The 20,457-nt window shown below is 36.9% G+C and overlaps 1 protein-coding gene across 1 annotated transcript in view; it reads left to right on the top strand.

Annotated features, from left to right (window-relative positions):
• The window catches only part of LOC136867462 (protein ABHD18), a 114,086-nt gene that overhangs the window by 23,035 nt on the left and 70,594 nt on the right, over positions 1 to 20,457 (top strand). Inside the window, exon 5 of the mRNA XM_067144669.2 lies at positions 11,935 to 12,073. Coding sequence (XP_067000770.1) covers positions 11,935 to 12,073 — 139 coding nt within the window. The remainder of the gene's footprint in view (positions 1 to 11,934; positions 12,074 to 20,457) is intronic.

Here is a 20,457-nt window from a genome sequence, read left to right as displayed (position 1 = left end):
ATTCATATACCAGAAATATGTATGACTGCTGGTTTCAGTTCCGTTTCTATGAGTTTCAACTTCACAGTTAACTGGAAGTCAGACATGGGTGCCATTGTCTTGCGAATGGTTCAGTTGTGACCCCATGTTCACCTCTGATACACCTTGTATTTCACTCCGTGCTTTTACGTTTCAAGTAACCATCCAATATCATTGTCATTATGAACAGCAGTTATTCCTGATTAGATTGATCTTGGATCTCTCTAAATATGAGTACAAACAGCTGATTCATGAGACACAACATGAATGGAAATGTATATACTTGAATATGAGTCCAGAATCAATTATTCTTTGTAGCAACATGCATAACTCACATAAGATTAAAAGTAACACGCAACATATTTAGGGTAAGGCTATAAGATACAAACAGATCAATGCTCGAACAAATAAAACTCGAGAAAGTGAAATTAAATTTCTATTCACCATCTAGAAGACCTCGCGTTGCTAATAGATCCAATTTCTCATAAGGAAGGGAAAAAATTCCTACAAAGGGAATACAACACTCATTTCTGAATTACTATCAGTATTTTCATCGTTTGTTGAGGTTTGACTCTCGCTTGACCGCAACGAGATAATGTCTTCAACATAATCGTCTGTGTTACTTTTCCTCTCCCAAGCTTAATCGTCTGTGTTACTTTTCCTCTTCCAAGCTTCACTTATCTCGGATTATGTCTCACAATCTTGCTCCAGTCTTCCCCACTTACACGGCCTATGACTTCCCAAAGAAGTCTTTCAACTTCCGAAACTGTGAAGAGTCTGTTATTCTCAGTTACATATTTCTTCACTTGGGCCCATATCAATTCTATGACATTAAAATGGCACTGGTATGGTGCTGTGAACAAATTTATGCCCGTACCTCCCGGCTATTTATCCACCACGTAAACTGGGTACTAGGGCTTGTTTTGTTTCACAAGATGCATGAGATCCCCTATTCCTCATGTCATTGTGAACTGAAATATTGTGATCCTTCTAGCACTCAATCAACTCGTTACTTCTAACCACCATTGTTGGTGCTTCATCACAAATGCCCGAGTGAACTGACAAAGACCGTGAAAAGAACTGATCACAATATGACACACAGCTGATAGCGCGTGGTTACAGAAAACAACACATCAACAACACTGGTAACCGGAATTAGAGTCTAACACGCTTTATCAGAGTGATTGGCTGTTTATTGTTTCACTTAGCCTCCACCCAAAAGCAGCGCTCAAATGTCAAGTCGAAACTCATAAGAACTGAACTATATAGGTATTCTCCTTATTAACTCTTAACAGGTCAGTGAGCATGTACTGATTTGACCATTCCATGAACAGACTACTTGAATCAGACAGTTTACATTAACTGCTGTTGATCTGCATCGTACAGTAAACTTTGTTATTCGTATACAGCTAGAAAGCGGAATGTCCAGGGAAGTTTGTTAGCATGATGACCAGAGTTCAACATGATAGCCATTTCATACATCATTTCCAAGTTACTAGTGGCATCAAGCAAGGATGTGTTATGGCTCCCTACATTCTTTGTGTTATACTTAGCAACTGTGTTGAATAATGCGCTTCAGAAATGCAATGATAAGATTGTTTTGAATGTCAGGTCTGACAAAACATCTTTGATATTTCCCACCTTAGAGCAAAGCATAAAGTGCGCTGAATACGATGCTCAAGATTATGGGATGGTTTTATAGTGTTGACAAGCATTTCTTATCATGGTTAGAAATGGGCTTTTTAAAATTTTCTTCACCATGAACCTACTACGCTGGCGTAGCAGGGGAAGAGGTGATACTTCCACATGGCGCATCCCAGGTGGTGGATAGGGTTTCCTAACTGGCTTGCCAGCGGACTTGAGCGAAATAAAATAGCTCTCGCGTACCAAACACAAAACTCCCCGTTGGTGGGGGACGCAGGTGAAGAATACACCCACGGTATCCCCTCTCTGTCGTAAGAGGCGACTAAAAGTGGCAACCAAGGGATGATAGAATAAGAACCATGAGACTACTTGTAATTAGTACCACCACGCGGGGAAGTTCATGGGTCGCTTTTACCTATGCATAGTACCACTATATTAGGTACATAATAGGTTTGTGCTTAGTAGCGACAGTGTGTGCTTTCAGGTTTTACAGTATGAGCGACACCATGGTTCTGCCTTGCCTATGATTAGTACCCACTATGTGAGGAACACCACAGGATAGTATGAGTCCCTGTGGTTAGTACACTTATGTGATGAACACCATAGGTTTGTGTTGCCTGTAAATGGCACCGCAATGTGAGGAACACCATAGGTCTGCGTTACATGTGCGCATTACTTTACCTGTGAATAGTACCATAATGTGTGGAATACCGCGAGTCTACGCTACTTTTGATTTGTACCGCAACATGTCAAATACCATGGTTCTACATTCCTAGGGATAATTACCATTATGAGGGGCCGATGAGTTGGATTTTGGACCCCTTTAGACTACGAGCCTCATCGATTCAGAATTGTGCTTTAGAAGCAGTCCTTTGGTCAGTAATACTATTGTTTAGTTTCTGGGAATGTGGGACATTGTGGGTAGGATCCACTGATTGTTTTAAATTCATATCCATCCATTCATTCTTCGTCCTCACGTTTTGAATTCTGGTCAGTGGAGGATTTTGGACTTTTAAATTGTCATTACACTTCGTCTCATTTCATACCATTAGGGGCCGATGACCTAGATGTTAGGCCCCTATAAACAACAAGCATCATCATCATAATCATCATTTTCTTCATTCTATTTATCCATGTTTCTTTCTTGTTTGAGTTGTGTGTGATGATTTCACCAAATTGTAGAATATGCTAATTTTTAAAAATCATTTATGAAGACTTTATTTATGCTCAGGAGTTACATGGGCATGATCTCAGTTTTCTTGAAGGATATTTGTATAGAGTAATAAATAAGTTACAAGAATGTGAGCGACTACAGACAGACCTCGACAGTGTCATGAGATGGACAGCAGGCAGTTGTTAAACTGAGTTAAAAAGTAAGGTTATGAGTTTCACAAAGAGGAAAAGTCCTCTCAGTTTTACTGACTGCGTTGATGGGATGAAAGGTCCTTATGGGGATCACTATAAGTTCCTTGGAGTTAATATAAGAAAAGATCTTCATTGGGCTAATCACACAAACGGGATTGTAAATAAAGGTTACCGAGCTCTTCATGTGGTTATGAGGGTATTGAGAGGTTGCAGTAAGGACATAAAGGAGAGGGCATATAAGTATCTGGTAAGACCCCAGTGTATGGGACCCTCACCAGGTTTACTTGACTCGAGAACTGGAAAAATTCCAAAGAGGAGCAGCTCGATTTGTTCGAGGTGATTTCCGACAAAAGAGTAGCATTATAAAAATGTTGCAAAATTTGGGCTGGGAAGACTTGGAAGAAAGGAGACGAGCTGTTTGTCTAAGCAGCACGTTCAAGGCTTTCAGTGGAGAGATGGCGTGGAATGACATCAGTAGACGAATGTGTTTGAGTAGTGTTTTTTAAAAGTAGGAAGGCTCATAATATAAAAATAAAGTTGGAATCCAAAAGGACAAACTGGGGAAAAATTTGTTTATGGGAAGAGGAGTTAGGGATTTGAATAATTTACCAAGGCAGATGTTTGATAAACTTTCAAATTCTCTGAAATTATTTAAGGAAAGACTAGGTAAACAATAGATAGGGAATCTGCCAGCAGATCAGTGGTGATTGTGATTGTAAACAAAAAGGTAGTAGAAGTATTAGACTGGACTTAGGAAGACAAACAATATGATTATTGGATGAGTGCAACGATGTAATTTATGGGAGATTTATGCTAGACACTGTCGGGTGTAACAGGTGGGACAAGATCAAATGATTTTTAAGCTCCACTGAAGAAATCACTGTTGATTGAGAGGCTTTTTCTCCCAACCAGTGTGTGTGCTTTACTACATTAACTAAACCAGCTATATGGGCACCTTGTCAAAGACTAATAAAGTAAAAAAATTATAATCAAACGTGAGATGGGGCATTGCTTTGGAAAGCTGGATAATGCTGCTGATTCTCAGATATTAGACATTTGAACCTCAAAGTAGAGATCTCGACAATGACCATATATGTATTGATCAGACCATTAGTGGCTCAGTGTTTAATCTTCACTGATTAACATTTTAATGTTAATTGAACTTGTTAAGTGGTGTGGCACTTGCTTGTATACACTTCACACGTGTTAACCTGCTGTTCCATTTACAAGTTATTGCCAAAGTATATTCTGTTGAAGATTTAGTTTTTGTTGCTTGCCATGGGGTGTTGAAAAGAAAGATCAGAAAATGCGGATGTGGTAAAACACAGTGATGGGGAAAGTATGAATTAAAAGCAGTCGGGCTCAATTACAGTTATGTGAGAAAAATTTTACTTAATTACAATTACTAATTACTTTTTAACAAGTAATCAGTAAAATTACAATTACTTCATAGAACGTGAGTTTTTAGGGAATAACTGAGTTTTTTTCACAGGGGAATGGAATGGTACCAAAGTTTGCAAGGGAAGATACATTATTCCATTTTGTGTTTTTTAGCATAGAGACATAAAGTGAGACTAAACAAACTTTCAAAATTCATGATGTAATATTTTTGGGATTATGCTGTGTAATGAAGCATATAAACACACCCAAGGTGCGTTTCGAAAGGTACCTTGCCTTTCTTCATCAGGAGAAAACAGAGAACGGAAAACAACACATCATTGGTTGCTAAGAGAAAGATCTTAAAATGGTGCCCTAAGATGGAACAGGAATGCCATTTTAGGATCAACGAATGGCAGCAGTAAAGCATCCCTTTCTGATGGTTCTGATAATATGTAGCCATGATTCGCTGAGGTTGAAGCAACTCCTGCGATCAACTAAGGACATTTTCCGTAAATTGCAACAATTGAATTGTGTTCAACAGAGTTCCCTGTACTTGTGGCAGGGTTTATATTGGGCAGAAATCCACTGCATTTGCACACGACATCCAGCTTGGTGATCAGCTGGACCCGACTTTGTTCAGCTTCATCGTATTTTTACGTCACTGCCACACGCTTTCATACAAAAGCATTTTGCATTAAACGTGTGAATAAAGCGATGTTACTTCGCATAAATTCCTGAAGGTAACATGTAATCCACTGCAAATTCCCGTGCGAAGAACGGGTACAAATGCTTCTGAAGTAATATAATAAATTGTTTTTTCTGACATAGCATTCTGTGGGCCCAGTTGGGTGTCTAAACAGATCCTGGAATACTATGTTACCTGTTAAGAAGCTTTTTCGTAGGTTTCCCATGTAGGTCAAACTGGTTACAGTTCCATGGACATGCACCAACTGTGATTTGTGGTTGTACCCAATAGCTCCCCACACCATAAGGCCTTGAGGGCTGGTTTACACGGGTAGAGTAGCGAGGCGAGTAGAGTGGATAGTAGAGCTACTAGCATCGTGTAAACGACCGGGATAGTAGCAAGTAGAGTAGAGTAGTTAGTAGGCAGTAGAGTAGAGTGGGTTTCCGCTGCGGTAAAGTAACTCTACCACTATCCTTCCCCCTCCACCGGAATCGAGCTCCGAGAGCTGGCGGAGAAGTCCGAGGACGTTCGATTTTTCAGCTGACGTGTCATTCGACTGCTGTATTTGCATGTGTGTACATGCGGTGGTATTACGTCGAGCGTTTATTTGGCGGCAAAATGAAGTGGACGGAAGAAGAAACTTGCAAATTTGTGGAGCTCTGCAGCGAAAAAGAATGTTTATGGAACATAAACAGCGTTACTTATAGAAATAAGAATATGAGACGGGCGGCGGAAGAGGACTTGATTGCGAAAATGGGTAAAGAGGGTTTTGGGTTAACGGAACTGAAACAGAAAATAAAAAAATTACGATGTACATACAATCAAATACTCATGAAAATACGAAGATCCAAGAAGTCTGGAGGTGGTGCCGCAGACATCTACACTTGAAGATGCAACATAAAATATAAACAAGTGTCAGCTGGATTTTCACTTAATATGAAGATTTCTCAAGTTTCAATGTTACACAGCGTGTTCATCATGTGTCTCGACATGTTTAAGTTAGGCAATACAATGGTGCAGGACTGTGTACATTAATCATATTAATAACATACATAGGGATCTTCTACATATCACTTGCCACTGCCGTTAATTTTCAGCAATAACAATAATTTCCCCAACAAATTGAATAGTTTCCATATGTTGTTTGAAATATCCAAAATAATTATTGTTTACAGTACAGTGTCAGATCTAGAAGCTTAAGCTCTACACTTGGGCCGTACAAGCAACGAACAAAAAGAACAAAAAAAAAAAAAAGGTCAGTAATTGGGATATTTATGGTGAAGAAGCTACTGCAAATTACGCCTACGCCAGCGTAATTTACAGTGTACGTATGGCCGGTTTCGTCTCAAAACTCACGTGCAAAAATTAGTAGCAAATGGTATCAAAACTCACGACTGCAAACTAATAGCTAAATTAATATTCCAATGAGTCTCAAAATCCACGACTCCGGATAGCAGGTGCCTGCGATGACGGCAGGAGGGGTGAGGTGAGCGGTGACTCACTGACCAGGCCTCTCCTGAGGCCACAATACCATTAACATTAAATTTATATCAAAAGGAAAAATACGTTATATTACCTTTAAGACCACAGAAAAATGTTTTGATGATAATAATAATAATAATAATAATAATAATAATAATAATAATAATACACCTCTGTGTCATTCATCGACCATTATTTTCCCCTGTGTGTTGGGGTGGCAGAGTAACATCCACAGTATCCTCTGCCTATCGTAAGAGGTGACTAAAAGGGGCCCCAGGGGTACTTACATTTTTTAGAAAAGGCCCTTGTCTTTCTTTGCCCGAAACCTTCATTTTCTCGAAGTATGGGCCACCTTCCATTTTTTTCCCTCTGATTAGTATTAATAGAGGATGGCTGCCCAGTTGCACTCCCTCTTAAAACAGTAATCACCACCACCACCTTTTCCTTCATTGTTTTCAACACTTATTGATTTTTAATGAACCTTTCCACATTTTCTTGGCTGGGGAAAGAACCACCATCATAAAATATCATCAACATCAGCGCTGTGGAGTCTTTTTTAAGTCATATAGCAACAGAACGTCAAAGATAGCGATTGGCTACTTCGCTATATTTCAGATAAAATTCTGACACATTTTAACTTATGATTTTATAAATTTGGTGAGCCAAGTAGTCAATACTACAAGTATATAACATTGCGTATCGTGTAATCGCGTGGGGGCGTGATGTAGTATATTAATCTATGCTAAGTAAGGCATCTGGGAGTACATGACTCAGTCATACGTGTGGAGCATGAGTTCATATTATTTTCGGAAAGCGTATCAGAGACCGTTCATCATACTCGCCCACTTTCTGAAGGGAATGGAGATAAGTAATTTAATTTCTCTGCGATGAGATTCATGACCAAATTAATCTCTAATGAAACTAAATGAGTGAATTAACAGTCGTAATATTTAATATCGGTAAAATAAAGTTTCTTATATAAGTAAATGCCGTCTTCTGGCCTCATAATAGAACTAAGCCCCGGTAATTACTACCAACTGAAAATTTATTTTAACTAGCAGCAGGCAATATACCTACTTTAATTTTATGTCGTCCGGATGTATGGATACATGGTTAGCATCCTGGTCTGTGGTCCAATGGGTCCAGGGAGTCCCAGGTTCGACTCCTGGCCGGGATTTTCACTTTCATTTGTTAATTCCTATGGCTCGGGAACTGAGTGTTTGTGCCGTCTTCAGCATTGGACTTCATGGATTGCAAAAAAAGAGGCGTATTTCTATTTTTCATCTATTCACATAATTCAATCGATTATCCATCCGACACACACCGAAAAATATATTCATGACGCAACCGATTATTCTACGCGATATAACTGAATGATATTTGAAATTAATTTGATTATTTATTCCATTATTTAAATAACCGGATGGAAGCTATTTGATTTTTAAAAAATATCCGATTATATCATCACTAGTAGGGTGGGCACATATCCATTCAAAGAAGAACTGGTCCTGCTCGTGAGGTTTGAGACTGGCCCAGATAGAGAAACCTATTCTTGCTAATCCTCTTCTTAGAATTCGTGAATTTTGATACTCGTGAGTTTTGAGACTCGTGGGTTCTGAGACGACACACTGATGGCCAATGGGTATTCTTTCTATAACTTTTGAAATAAATTCTGTAAAATTTCATTCGGATAAGATTTAGGTTGGCTGGAAAAAAAAAAAAAAAAAAAAAAAAAAAAAAAAAAAAAAAAAAAAAAAAAAAAAAAAAAAGGAAATAGAAACATCACTACAGTCTAACTGGGGAAAGGAGTACCTCACCCCTTCACCATGGAACAAAAACCTTTGCCAGAATTATGATTTATAATTAGACTGGAGCTCGTTCATATAGTTTTATCTTAGAAATCACCACTACAGTATTTACAGACGAAGACTAGTAAAATCTTGAGGGGATGATTACACTGTCGTTACTTTCTGTACAATAATGAATAAAGTCATAACAATTCAATCGTTTGTGTTCCTGGGTTAAAATACATGCTTGTACTGCCAGGGAACTGCTCCTTCATTAACAAAATGATTCCTGAGACGATCCCTCATGTTCTTGGCCAACTGTGTCGAGTTTGTCCCCCCATATTTCTCCAAATTGCCAAGTTCTCTCAGAATTAATGCCGATGCCCCGAGTGTATCTCTCCTACTAAGCCAGCCTCTTACCCATTCCCTTTTTTCCTCATTTACTTCTTCTTCTAACGCTTCACTAACCTCTTGCAGTAATATGTTTGTAAATGTCTTTAAACACTTCCTTACGATGTGCTTACGTCTTGACATGGTGCTACTGCTGTACTCTACTCTACTGTATGACTCTACTCCCGTATGAACGATACGAGTGTCAACTCTACCAGACAGCGGTAGAGTAGAGTAACGTGGCTACTCTACTAACTACTCTACTCGCCTCGCTACTCTACCCGTGTAAACCCGCCGTGAGTTGGTGCTGGATATGTACTCGCATTAAGGAACATAATAGGTGTATCAGACTCAACCAACCTGATACATCAGCTGTTAATAAATTTCATTATTCGTCCGTATTGAACCAAGATTACAATTTATTAAAATTTGTATCCACCTTATTCAATACATTAAAATGTTGTTAAGATGAAATTACAACATATATTTTATCAGAACTAGTTTCAACGCCTTATTTTGCGTCGTCATCAGCTGATATACATTTTTGGAAACATTGGCAAACACATAAGTTTATCTACGTCACATCAAATTTTAAAAAACATATTGATGATCTAAAAACCGTGTTACAATTATATTGTTTCAAAGTCCATATTATCTGAGACTTGCGAGTATTAAACTTTAAGTTGCGAGGTCTGATGTAAGTTGGTTTGCTTCCTTATAAATTAACGTGGGTTTAACAAGAACAACCACTGAAAACACAATCTTCTTAAAGAAATATTAGCTCAGTTTTAACAGTTCTTAAACCGTGATGTAGAATCGTATTAAAATATTTCAATAAAATCTTTAAGTTGTTAACAATTATCTCATTCCCAGTTCAATGCAGACCTGAAATAATAGGAATCTAGTAAACTATCATTTAACTGAAAAGGCAGGAATATGAAATTTACATCTTATAACGCAAACATTTATGTGACTCACCTCAAAAGATCGTTGTCCTTGCGAAGTACCGAGTAGCTTAGCGAGCCGTGTTGTGTTAGCGATCAAGTATCCAAGGTTGGTTTGGGCCGAAGAGGGAAACTAGGGGAAAGAGGGAGGAGCAACTGAGGGGCGGCAACCTGTTGGAGCTCCGGAGAGCGTGATCGTAAAAGGCAACAATTAAAGCTATTGCGCATAATATGAAACACCGTCTTATTGTCCGGGATGTATACATTTTTAAAAAACTCAATAAGGAAATCAAAAAGAATATTTGATTTTTTGGAAATTTCATTAAAATTAAGGTTTGGATTAAAATACTGATCCAGGTGTATATAGCAGCCCTCCGTAACATCCAGCAAACCTCCTTTTCCTAAGTTCTCCAAAATCTCAATGTCCTGTTCTATAGATGTGGATTTATGTTTTAGATCATGTACATGCTGGCCTACCGCGGAAAATCTGTTATATTTTATTGCATTGGTATGTTCCGTGTATCTAATTTTAATACTTCGTCCTGTTTGACCTAGATATGTGCACCCACAGTCGTTACATTTAAATCTATAATTATACTCCCGATTTGGTAAATGGGTTCGATCTATTAACGGAAGTTGAATTGTGCAATACAACTGTATTATTATTATTATTATCAGTACGAAACGAAACCTTCACATTATGTTTCTTAAAAACATTAGTAAACCTATATATATCTTTATTATAAGTAAAAGTTGTGGATGCCTTATGATTGGGTTTCTCCTTGACCAAAGTGGTTTGTAAGTGGTATCTGAACTTGTTAATAATACGTTCAATAAAGCAGTCATTAATACCATTAACCTTAGCTATTGAATGTATTGTATTGAGTTCCTTATTCAAATTAGCTTTTGTCATAGGGATCTTATAAGCCCGTTCTACTAAACTATTGTATGTAGAGCTTTTTTGACTCTGTGGGTGTTCTGAGTCCTGTCTAATAGTGACTGCCATTTGTGTAGGCTTTCTAAAAATACTATATGCAAAAGAAGAACCCGATCTGTTGATTTTTAGGTCAAGAAAATTAATTGATTTATTACTTTCTGACTCAAACGTAAACTTAATCTGTGGGTCAATGTTATTAAGTACCTCTAGAGTAGCCTTTGCGTCTCTAACACGTTCATCCAAAATTACTATTGTATCGTCCACAAATCTAGACCAAAATAGAATATTGTCAAAAACTTTTTCGTTCTCCATCATGTATGTTTCCAAAGAATCCAGATAAATCTCCACCAAGATTCCCGAGGCCGGAGATCCCATTGCCAATCCATCCTGTTTATAAATGACCTTGTCAAAGACGAAGTAGTTATTGTTTACAAGTAACTTAACCAATTTCATGAAATCTTGTATTTCAAGTTCACTTAGCTGACTGTAGGATCTTAGATTCTTAAAAACAATAGGAATCAACGTATTAGTACTAATACTCGGAAACATGTTGACAATATCAAATGAATGTAAGGTATGGTGGTCTTGTAATTTGAAATTGCTTAATTTATTAACCAGTTCTATAGAGTTCTTAATGGATTTGTTTGCCTTAAATTTATAGTGTTGTTTAAGGAATTTCTGAATGAACTTAGCTAATTTATATTGAGGACTAGGTCTGTAGTTTATTATGGGTTGAATGGGAACCCTGGTCTTGTGAATCTTGGGGAGTGCTCTTGCTGTTGGAAGGCCCGGGTTCATATTTACTAGTTTTTGCTTCTCCTGTTCGGTAAAGAGGAATGAAGTATTCTTTAATGTTTGCTTTAATTGGCGTTGTAAAGCTTGCGTTGGGTCTTTCTTGATCAATAAAAAGTTTTGATTATCGAAAAATTGTTTAGTCTTATGAATGTAATCATTTTTATGCATAATAATCGTCACATTCCCCTTATCTGCTTTGGTGATATTGTAGGTACAGGATATCCTAGTGCACAACCCTGGCTATCTCTGAACTTAAATAATGAGCCTCGAGTAATATGTTCATTTTTCGTAATGTTACAAACAAACCAACAAACAAAAATAGAACTGAATCTACTTTCGACTTTTGTATGTCCAGTTCAAGATAAAAATTAAGTGTGAGGCAGACATTTTAAGTGAATGGACAAAATTGTAATTCAAATGCAGTAGATATAAAAACTAGCCTTGTTCAATATCTTAGCTTCCTTTTTCCCCTTTCAACAAATGATTAGCTCTGTATGTATATTCCAGACGTTCTAGTCTCCACAATGTAACGGACATCTTTGTGATGGGTGGCTGTCTAATACTTGAATCGCTTGCACTGTTCCATTGGTGTGAGAGATCAGGATTTGGACCTTTGGGGATCACGGGCATGTCTATGGGTGGGCATGTAAGTATATGATACTTTAATTTTTAGTACATTTTGCAGCATTAGTAAGACCTACTACAGTCCCATGCATAATAATCAGAACATGACAATAACATAATATTACTTTACAAAGGAAACAAATTAAAAGTATCCTCCCATTCAATACATAGCATAATTCCGTCATTAGACAGCGTAATAAAATTCGAACATTTTTCGACTCGTTTGAGCCATCTTCAGTGAAATAAAGGGGGTTAAAGTAAATTACATAATACAAGCTAAAAATGTGCTAAACACATAATAAAGGAACAAATGAGAAACACAAGAGACATGACGGAAATAAAAACAATATACCATATTTACATCATTAGAATGTAGCAATAAATATCTCATTGAGACAAATTCAGTGAAAAGAGGGTTAATATAAAACATAATTGAATCTAAAAACTGTGTTAAACCTAAGAAGACCAAGCTCGATAGCTGCAGTCGCTTAAGTGCGGCCGGTATCCAGTATTCGGGAGATAGTAGGTTCGAACCCCACTATCAGCAGCCCTGAAGATGGTTTTCCGTGGTTTCCCATTTTCACACCAGTCAAATGCTGGGGCTGTACCTTAATTAAGGCCACGGCTGCTTCCTTCCCACTCCTAGAATTTTCCCGTTCCATCATCGCCATAAGATGTATCTGTGTCGGTACGATGTAAAGCAAAAAACTAAGAAGAAAAAGAAATTGAAAAACTAATGACACAGACAGAAATGAACAAGAAGTGCTTATAGTGAGGTTGCTGACCTCTTAGTTTAAAAATTTTCAGTTTGATAACAATTCAAAAACAGGACAAAATCACAGTGTTGAAAATTCAGGCTTGACAGTCTGTTTTTGTAGAAACACCATCACCACGAATGGCTAGGAGGAGAGCGCAAAAGCTTGAGAAACCAAGTTTGAGAGGAGACAACATGCCAGGTGAAATGTATGTGACAAGTGATGGAAAACTGCCGATGAATTTAAAATTTTAGAATAGCAGCAGAATAGCCATTTTGTCCTTTTTAGATTCAATTATGTTTTATATTAACTCTATTTTCATTGAATTTGTCTCAACAAGATATTTATTGCTAATGATGTAAATATTGTATATTGTATTGTTTTTATTTCCATCATGTGTCTTTAGTTTCTCATTTGTTCCTTCATTATGTGTTTAGCACAATGTTAGCTTGTATTATGTAAATTACTTTAACTCCCCTTATTTCACTGAAGATGGCTCAAACGAGTCGAAACATGTTTGAATTTTATTACTCCATCTAATGATCGAATTATGTATTGAATAGAAGGATACTTTTAATTTGTTTCCTTTGTAAAGTGAAAACTGTCAATACGGAATGATTCTAATATCCTGTAATGGAAATGCCATCCAGGCAGGCAAGAAAGCTAACCTTTACTGCAATCTCAAAATAAAGGTTGCCAAATTAGGGCAAGACTTATGTTTTTTGAAAAAATGCTTGATCAATAACTTAACCTCAAAATTTTTAAAATTCACCAAGAGAATTCATAGGAACACAACAAAAACTCACGTGACTCAGCTTAAAACCAATACAATTTGGATTAAAGATGAAAACAAATTTTTCCATAAAAAGAAATCTCTACTGAACCACAAACTATCTGAAACTCATGTAGAAGTTTCCACTCTCCTTTGCCCCCTTGAATGGACGTCCTTTCAATTACATGTCACTAACAAACTTAATTATACTTTGTTAAAGAAACAAAACACACTGGACAAAAAATGGAATGCTCTTTCAAAAACAACACTTAGCAAACATAACACCCCAAACAACAATAAGCCAAATGATTTTCACCAACCTGTAGTAAAAACAAGCAAAAAAACTAAACCCCATGGCACTGCAGCCAATGAAGTGCCTTGGCCTACCAAGTGACTGCTGCTCAGCCCGAAGGCCTGCAGATTACGAGGTGTCGTGTGATCAGCATGGCGATTCCTCTTGGCCTTCATTCTCAGCTTTCTAGACCGGGGCTGCTATCTCACCATGAGATACCTCCTCAATTTTAATCACGTAGGCTGAGTGGACCTCGAACCAGCCCTCAGGTCCAGGTAAAAATCCCTGACCTAGCCAGGAATCGAATCCGGGGCCTCCGGGTAAGAGGCAGGCACGCTACCCCTGCACCACGGGGCCGGCAACCTGTAGTAAACATAAGTAAAATCAATCTTGATGTGCTGAGCAAGGGACCTAAACACAATTGGGGTAATCCTTCTAACCGTGATAATTTAATTTCCACCATAACTGAATCGGAATTAGCTATTAATAAATTACCCATAAACATACAAGAAGAGGTCAAATATGAAGTAAAACGCAAGCTATCTTCTATCCTTAATCAACAACAAACCATTAAACCCAACAGAGAACTCTTAGCTAAAGGAAGAAAAAAGTCAAACACAATGACCTAATAATAACAAAAGCCAACAAACAGAACGCTAGCATAATCATGGACAAACGTGACTATATCAATAAAGCACAAACGTTTTTCACAGAGAACAACTTCATAATCTCTAAAAAAGATCCAACTAATAAAATACAAAGAGACCTAAAAACCATTTTTAAGAAAGTTTCGTTTTTGTTTAATGACCTTGAAAAATCTGAAATGATTACTATGAATCTGAAGCTTCCCACAGCAAAAGTGCTACCCAAGATCCATAAAGCCGACATCCCCAAAAGACCCATTATCAATTTCAGAAATAGTCCGACTTATGAGGTATCTCGGTTCATTGACAAATTCCTCAAATCACACTATCGTTTTTGCAATGCCCATGGTACGTAGACAACAATGAACACACACGAAATGGCAATATCAACACAAGACACAAAATTACTTACCTTGGTGGCAGCAGTATAAAACATTCAACGTGGAGGGCCCAGAAAATTAAGGAATAAAGGACTGGATCTTAAATACTACTTGAGGGGTTTCCAGGTCAATATCGCTAACTACCAAATAAGAGATGAAATTAAAATGTAAATAAAAGTTTAGTTAAATAATAAATAAAAATTCATAGTATTTATAATTACATTTTTCTTTGAAAAATAAATGAAAGGATAAATCAAACTTGCTTTCAAAATAATTACTGAATAAATAAATAAATAAATACATAAATGAAATTCATAATCATTTACAGTGAAAGGTTCCCACCTTTAAAAATTAAATAAATTAAGGAACCAATAAAATAAATAAATAAATAAATTATTAAATCACTAAATTATACTAAGTTAAATCAGTTGCTTAAACTATAATACAGAAGAGGTTTTACATGCTTGTAAATGTTTATTATGAACAGATATTAAATTTTAAGTTTTAAGGTATACGGTACCTTTGTAATTAAAATTCTGGCCAGTAACTATGAACCTGGTTAAACAAGATTTCAACCTTCCTTAAGTCAATCTATAGACAGTTACCAACTCTCTGACCAATACACACAAACCCAAAATATGTCAGATTCAGTAGCAATATTACACAATAAATTAATAAATGAACCAAATGTTAATTAGCAATTAACAGAAAAATTTTCCCCGAACCAATATATTACAAGGGGAGAAAAAAAATTACGGTATGTTCCACAATGTAAACAGAACGACAACACACGCAAAGGTCAGCTTGCGCCTACTGAGCCAAGCTATCTGTCTTATTAATAATAGGCAAGGGCTGCCCAAAAAAATTAGTGTCCACCAGATAAGAGGTACGTAGACTAGTGACGCAACAAAGATAAGAATGAAAGCAAATACAGGTGGGAATAAGATATGTGAGCGTTGATCACCATCGAATTTAAGAACTGGCAAATAATTTTCACTTCTACGAGCGAGGAATTACCGAAAATAATAATAATTTTATTACATGAATGATAAGTTTAAATAATTAGTTTTGACATTTCGTATGAGTAATAATTTTACAGCAGATCGAGATGGTCCTTATAAATTTAAATACGAGGTGGCCTTGGAATCACGACAATGTGAGACACATTACAAGATCGGGAAAATAGATGGAAAGAAAAACACTCCAAGAAAGAAAATTAATAATAATAATAATAATAATAATAATACACACCATATATGGAGGAGAAAACCAAACACGTACATTAATATCAAAATTTAGAATTACATAAATACATATGCTCACACCGCGCGTTTCCAATTTACCTCGTAATTAAATGACATTTCTCTTACACAAAAATTTTTTACAATACTGATTTAGTTTTTTAGTCGGTTACTAAATTTTCAAATACCGGATAGAGAGTCTTGATTCAATTTTCACAATATTGGCGAAAACTCAAGATAGGCGTAAAATTCAATTTCGTTACGAAAGTTGGCTCGTAGACAGACTAGTCAATGTTGTTGAAAATTCCATGACGACGGTTGTAATTAATGTTTCTTCCAAATAAATCCACTGAAGTAGATGATCTCCCACAACAGTATTGAATGAATATTTACTTACATGCTGGTGGTTTCATATCCAATTTAATGTAATCCATTATCACACACTTACAGCGTTGGCATTTTAGCGGTAATATGCCTGCTTGCACTACAGGCGCTGATGAAGACGCTCACATGTAGAAACAAAAATCACTAAAGTATAAAATTATTATCACTAGGAGAACTCAACCAAATTTAAAAAGTATTAAGGCATGGCCTCAGTCACAATTTAGTCTAGCCGGGAGTATCTAACTCCATTCCGACCGCCTTCCAAACTGTCTTCCAACAGACCCGAGTAGTAGCGTCCATCATGGCTCACGGCAACTACACGACTCGCTTCGCGGCGAAGGAGTAGCAGTACAGCGCCTAGTTCAAGAGAGATCTGTGCACACGCGCACAATTGATTTGCTTATTGAGCGAATGAGAAAGATCGAAGCTATTGACGTAATAATTGCAGATTACACATTTAAATAGGCATAGTTCGGCCACGCAAATTAATGGCAATTCAAACAATGGATGATAATTGGAGATGAAATGAAATGGCGTATGGCTTTTAGTGCCGGGAGTGTCCGAGGGCAAGTTCGGCTTGCCAAATGCAGGTCTTTTTGATTTGACACCCGTAGGCGACCTGCGTGTCGTGATGAGGATGAAATGATGATGAAGACGACGCATACACCCAGCTCCCGTGCCAGCGAAATTAACCAATTAAGGTTAAAATTCCCGACCCTGCCGGGAATCAAACCCGGGACCCCTGTGACCAAAGGCCAGCACGCTAACCATTTAGCCATGGAGCCGGACATAATTGGAGATAAACTCCCCATACACAATAAATATGTCCAATTATTTAGGGTAGCTTTAATTCATGTCACAGTTTTCAAGCCAGTACATCAGTAAAGAATTCCATAGAATTTTGCAATAAAATCAAACGCTTTAATTTATCCAAAAACCACACGCGTAATTAATTTGATAGTACTAACATGTATGCTAATGTGCCCGTTAACAACACCGTACAGTTGATTAAGAAAAATATTTCCAGATTCAGCAATTTAAGTATAGGCGAAATAGATGAATTTATTTGGATTCTGAAGTTTACATTGAATAACAGTGTCTTCACTTTCAGTAATGTCTTTTGCCAACAGATAGGTCTTCCCATGGGGTCACCAGTTTCAGGGATCCTTGCGGATATTTACATTGATCATTTAGAACATTCTCACATCAATGGTAAGATTAACGGCATTCAACACTGGACACGCTATCTAGATGACACGTTTGTTATTTGAGATTCCAGTGTTACTAACAGCAACACAGTACTTCAATTTCTCAACTCCATTGACCCACATATAAAATTCACCATAGAGTCAGGAAACAATAATGCCCTTAATTACCTGGACTTAACCATTATGCGCAACAGCAACAACACTTTATCCTTTAATATATACAGGAAACCCACCCACACCATCAGTACCATCCAACAAACTTCTGTGCACCCAGACATACATAAGAAAGCAGCTTACAATAGCATGGTCCTCAGAGCATTAACCGTTTCTTTATGTCCCAAGAATTACAAAAAAGAAGTTAATACTATTTACAATATTGCAGAACACAACGGTTCCAGTAGAACCTTCATCAGCAGAATCATCAATACATACAAGAGCAGGTCCAACACTACCGCAGAAAAAGATTCCGCTCATAATAAAAAATGTTCAACTTTCACTCTCAATAATAGTAGCATGTACCAAATTTCTAATATTAAAAAAAAACACAACATTGAAATAGCATTTAGAACCTCCCACACCAACTGCAAACTCATTTTTAATCCACACACTCTCAACAATAACAGTAATAACATTAATAATAGATATTTGAAGTCCGGAGTTTACAATGTAAGATTCCAATTCTGTAATTCCAGCTATAGAGGTCAGTCAGGCTGCAATTTTGTCATAAGATACGCCAAACATTGCAACGCTCTCAAATATAATAGTTTTTCAGCTATGAGTGAACATCATAAAGCATCCAGCCACAAATACACATCAGTAGATAAAGATCTTAAGATCTTGCATTATGAGCAAAAAGGCACCTTGCTCAACGTTCTTGAGAGCATCCACATCAATTTAGATCAGTTTATGAACCCCTCTCACAATTTAAATGAAATCAACAAAACAAAAAGGACATTCTTCTTGAAACATTCATTCCATATTTGTCAGAACTTCTTTCATAAAAACAAACCCCGCCTCCATATCTCCAACTCACCACCAGCCCTGCCCCGCCCTTCCCCCTCCGCTCCCCCCATCCTCGCAATAACAGCTGAGCCAACAGTAGGCACGATCGTACGAACGGGACCGTTAACTTTGAGAAGGCCAGGCCGTGTCAAGAGGACAAACCACCTTTTAAGTACCGTAGTTTTAAAGTTTCTTCACACCCATTTTACACTTTTTACTTATCAGCCAAGTTTCTCACACAACTTCATTTTTTCCGTTACAGATTGGAACTTCATTGACGGCTTCCACTATAGTCACTTACAGTTTACCATGAACCTGTTATCTTCTCTAACACAGCTTCTCAATTTTGTCGCCACCCTTTTTAAAATAAGGCAAGCACACCTAGCCGTCATTGGAAACAACCATTGAACGGGACCGTTAAATTGAGATTGCTGCTATTCTAAAATTTTAAATTCATCTATGTTTTTCCATCATTTGTCACATACATTTCACCTGGCACGTTGTCTCCTCTCAAACTTGGTTTCTCAAGCTTTTTTGCTCCCCTCCTAGCCATTCGTGGTGATGGTGTTTCTACAAAGACTGTCTGCCTGGATTTTCAACACTGTGATTTTGTCCTGTTTTTGAATTGTTATCAAACTGAAAATTTTTAGACTAAGAGGTCAGCAACCTCACTATAAGCACTCATTGTTCATTTCCGTCTGTATTATTTGTTTTTCATTTCTTTTCTTCTTAGGTTTAACACACTTTTTAGATTCAATTATGTTTTGTATTAACCCTTTTTTCACTGAATTTGTCTCAACAAGATATTTATTGCTCCATTCTAATGATGTAAATATTGTATATTGTTTTTATTTCCGTCATGTGTCTTTTGTTTCTCATTTGTTCCTTCATTATGTGTTTGGCACATTTTAAGCTTGTATTATGTAAATTACTTTAACCCCCCGTATTTCACTGAAGATGGCTCAAACGAGTCTAAACATGTTTGAATTTTATTACTCCGTCTAATGACGGAATTATGTTATGTATTGAATAGGAGGATACTTTTAATTAAACCGTCAATATGGAATGATTCTAATATCTTGTAATAACATGATATTGCTTTTTTTTTTTTTTGTGCTCTTGTTTATCCTTTATGTATCTTTCCTATCTGTCCTCCTTACTGTTTTAAAAGTTCCATTATGCAATTTGACATAAATTCCACGAACTTTTAGCGCATACGATGTCATCTCAATTAATTCCTGGCTGTTATGCAGTCTGTACGAATGTGTTTGCATCTCCTGGACTTGATAGAGGTTAAACCGAACAGCTGTCGGTCCAGTGTAAGTTCATTTGCTTAGTGGAGCCAAGTTGACTGGGTTGGTGGAGAGTACTTAACTGTATTTTTACGCACCCAAATTGATATCATTATTTCGTTTTTTCTTTCGTGGTTTTTAGCATACTCATAGTTCCTTTTTTCTCTTTCTTTTAGACTCCTCTGTCATGTCCAGGAGAGACAAATACATACAGACTGCATTATGTTTTAACTTCAGTATTCTGAATTGACTACGTACAAATATCCTGCACTTGCAGTAAGAAATATTTTATTTATAAGATCCATCAGTTCATATTTATACTCTAATAGGTGTTTCCCGATCATCAGTATTTAGTCAAATGTACCATATTTACTATACACAAACAAAAAATTGACTGAATTAAACAATATGTTCAATAAATTTGAGCTGAAGACGA

The sequence above is a fragment of the Anabrus simplex genome, chromosome 3 (genome assembly GCF_040414725.1).
Source record: "Anabrus simplex isolate iqAnaSimp1 chromosome 3, ASM4041472v1, whole genome shotgun sequence".
Taxonomy (NCBI): Eukaryota; Metazoa; Arthropoda; class Insecta; order Orthoptera; family Tettigoniidae; genus Anabrus; species Anabrus simplex.
This window is presented reverse-complemented; position numbering and strand designations above follow the sequence as displayed.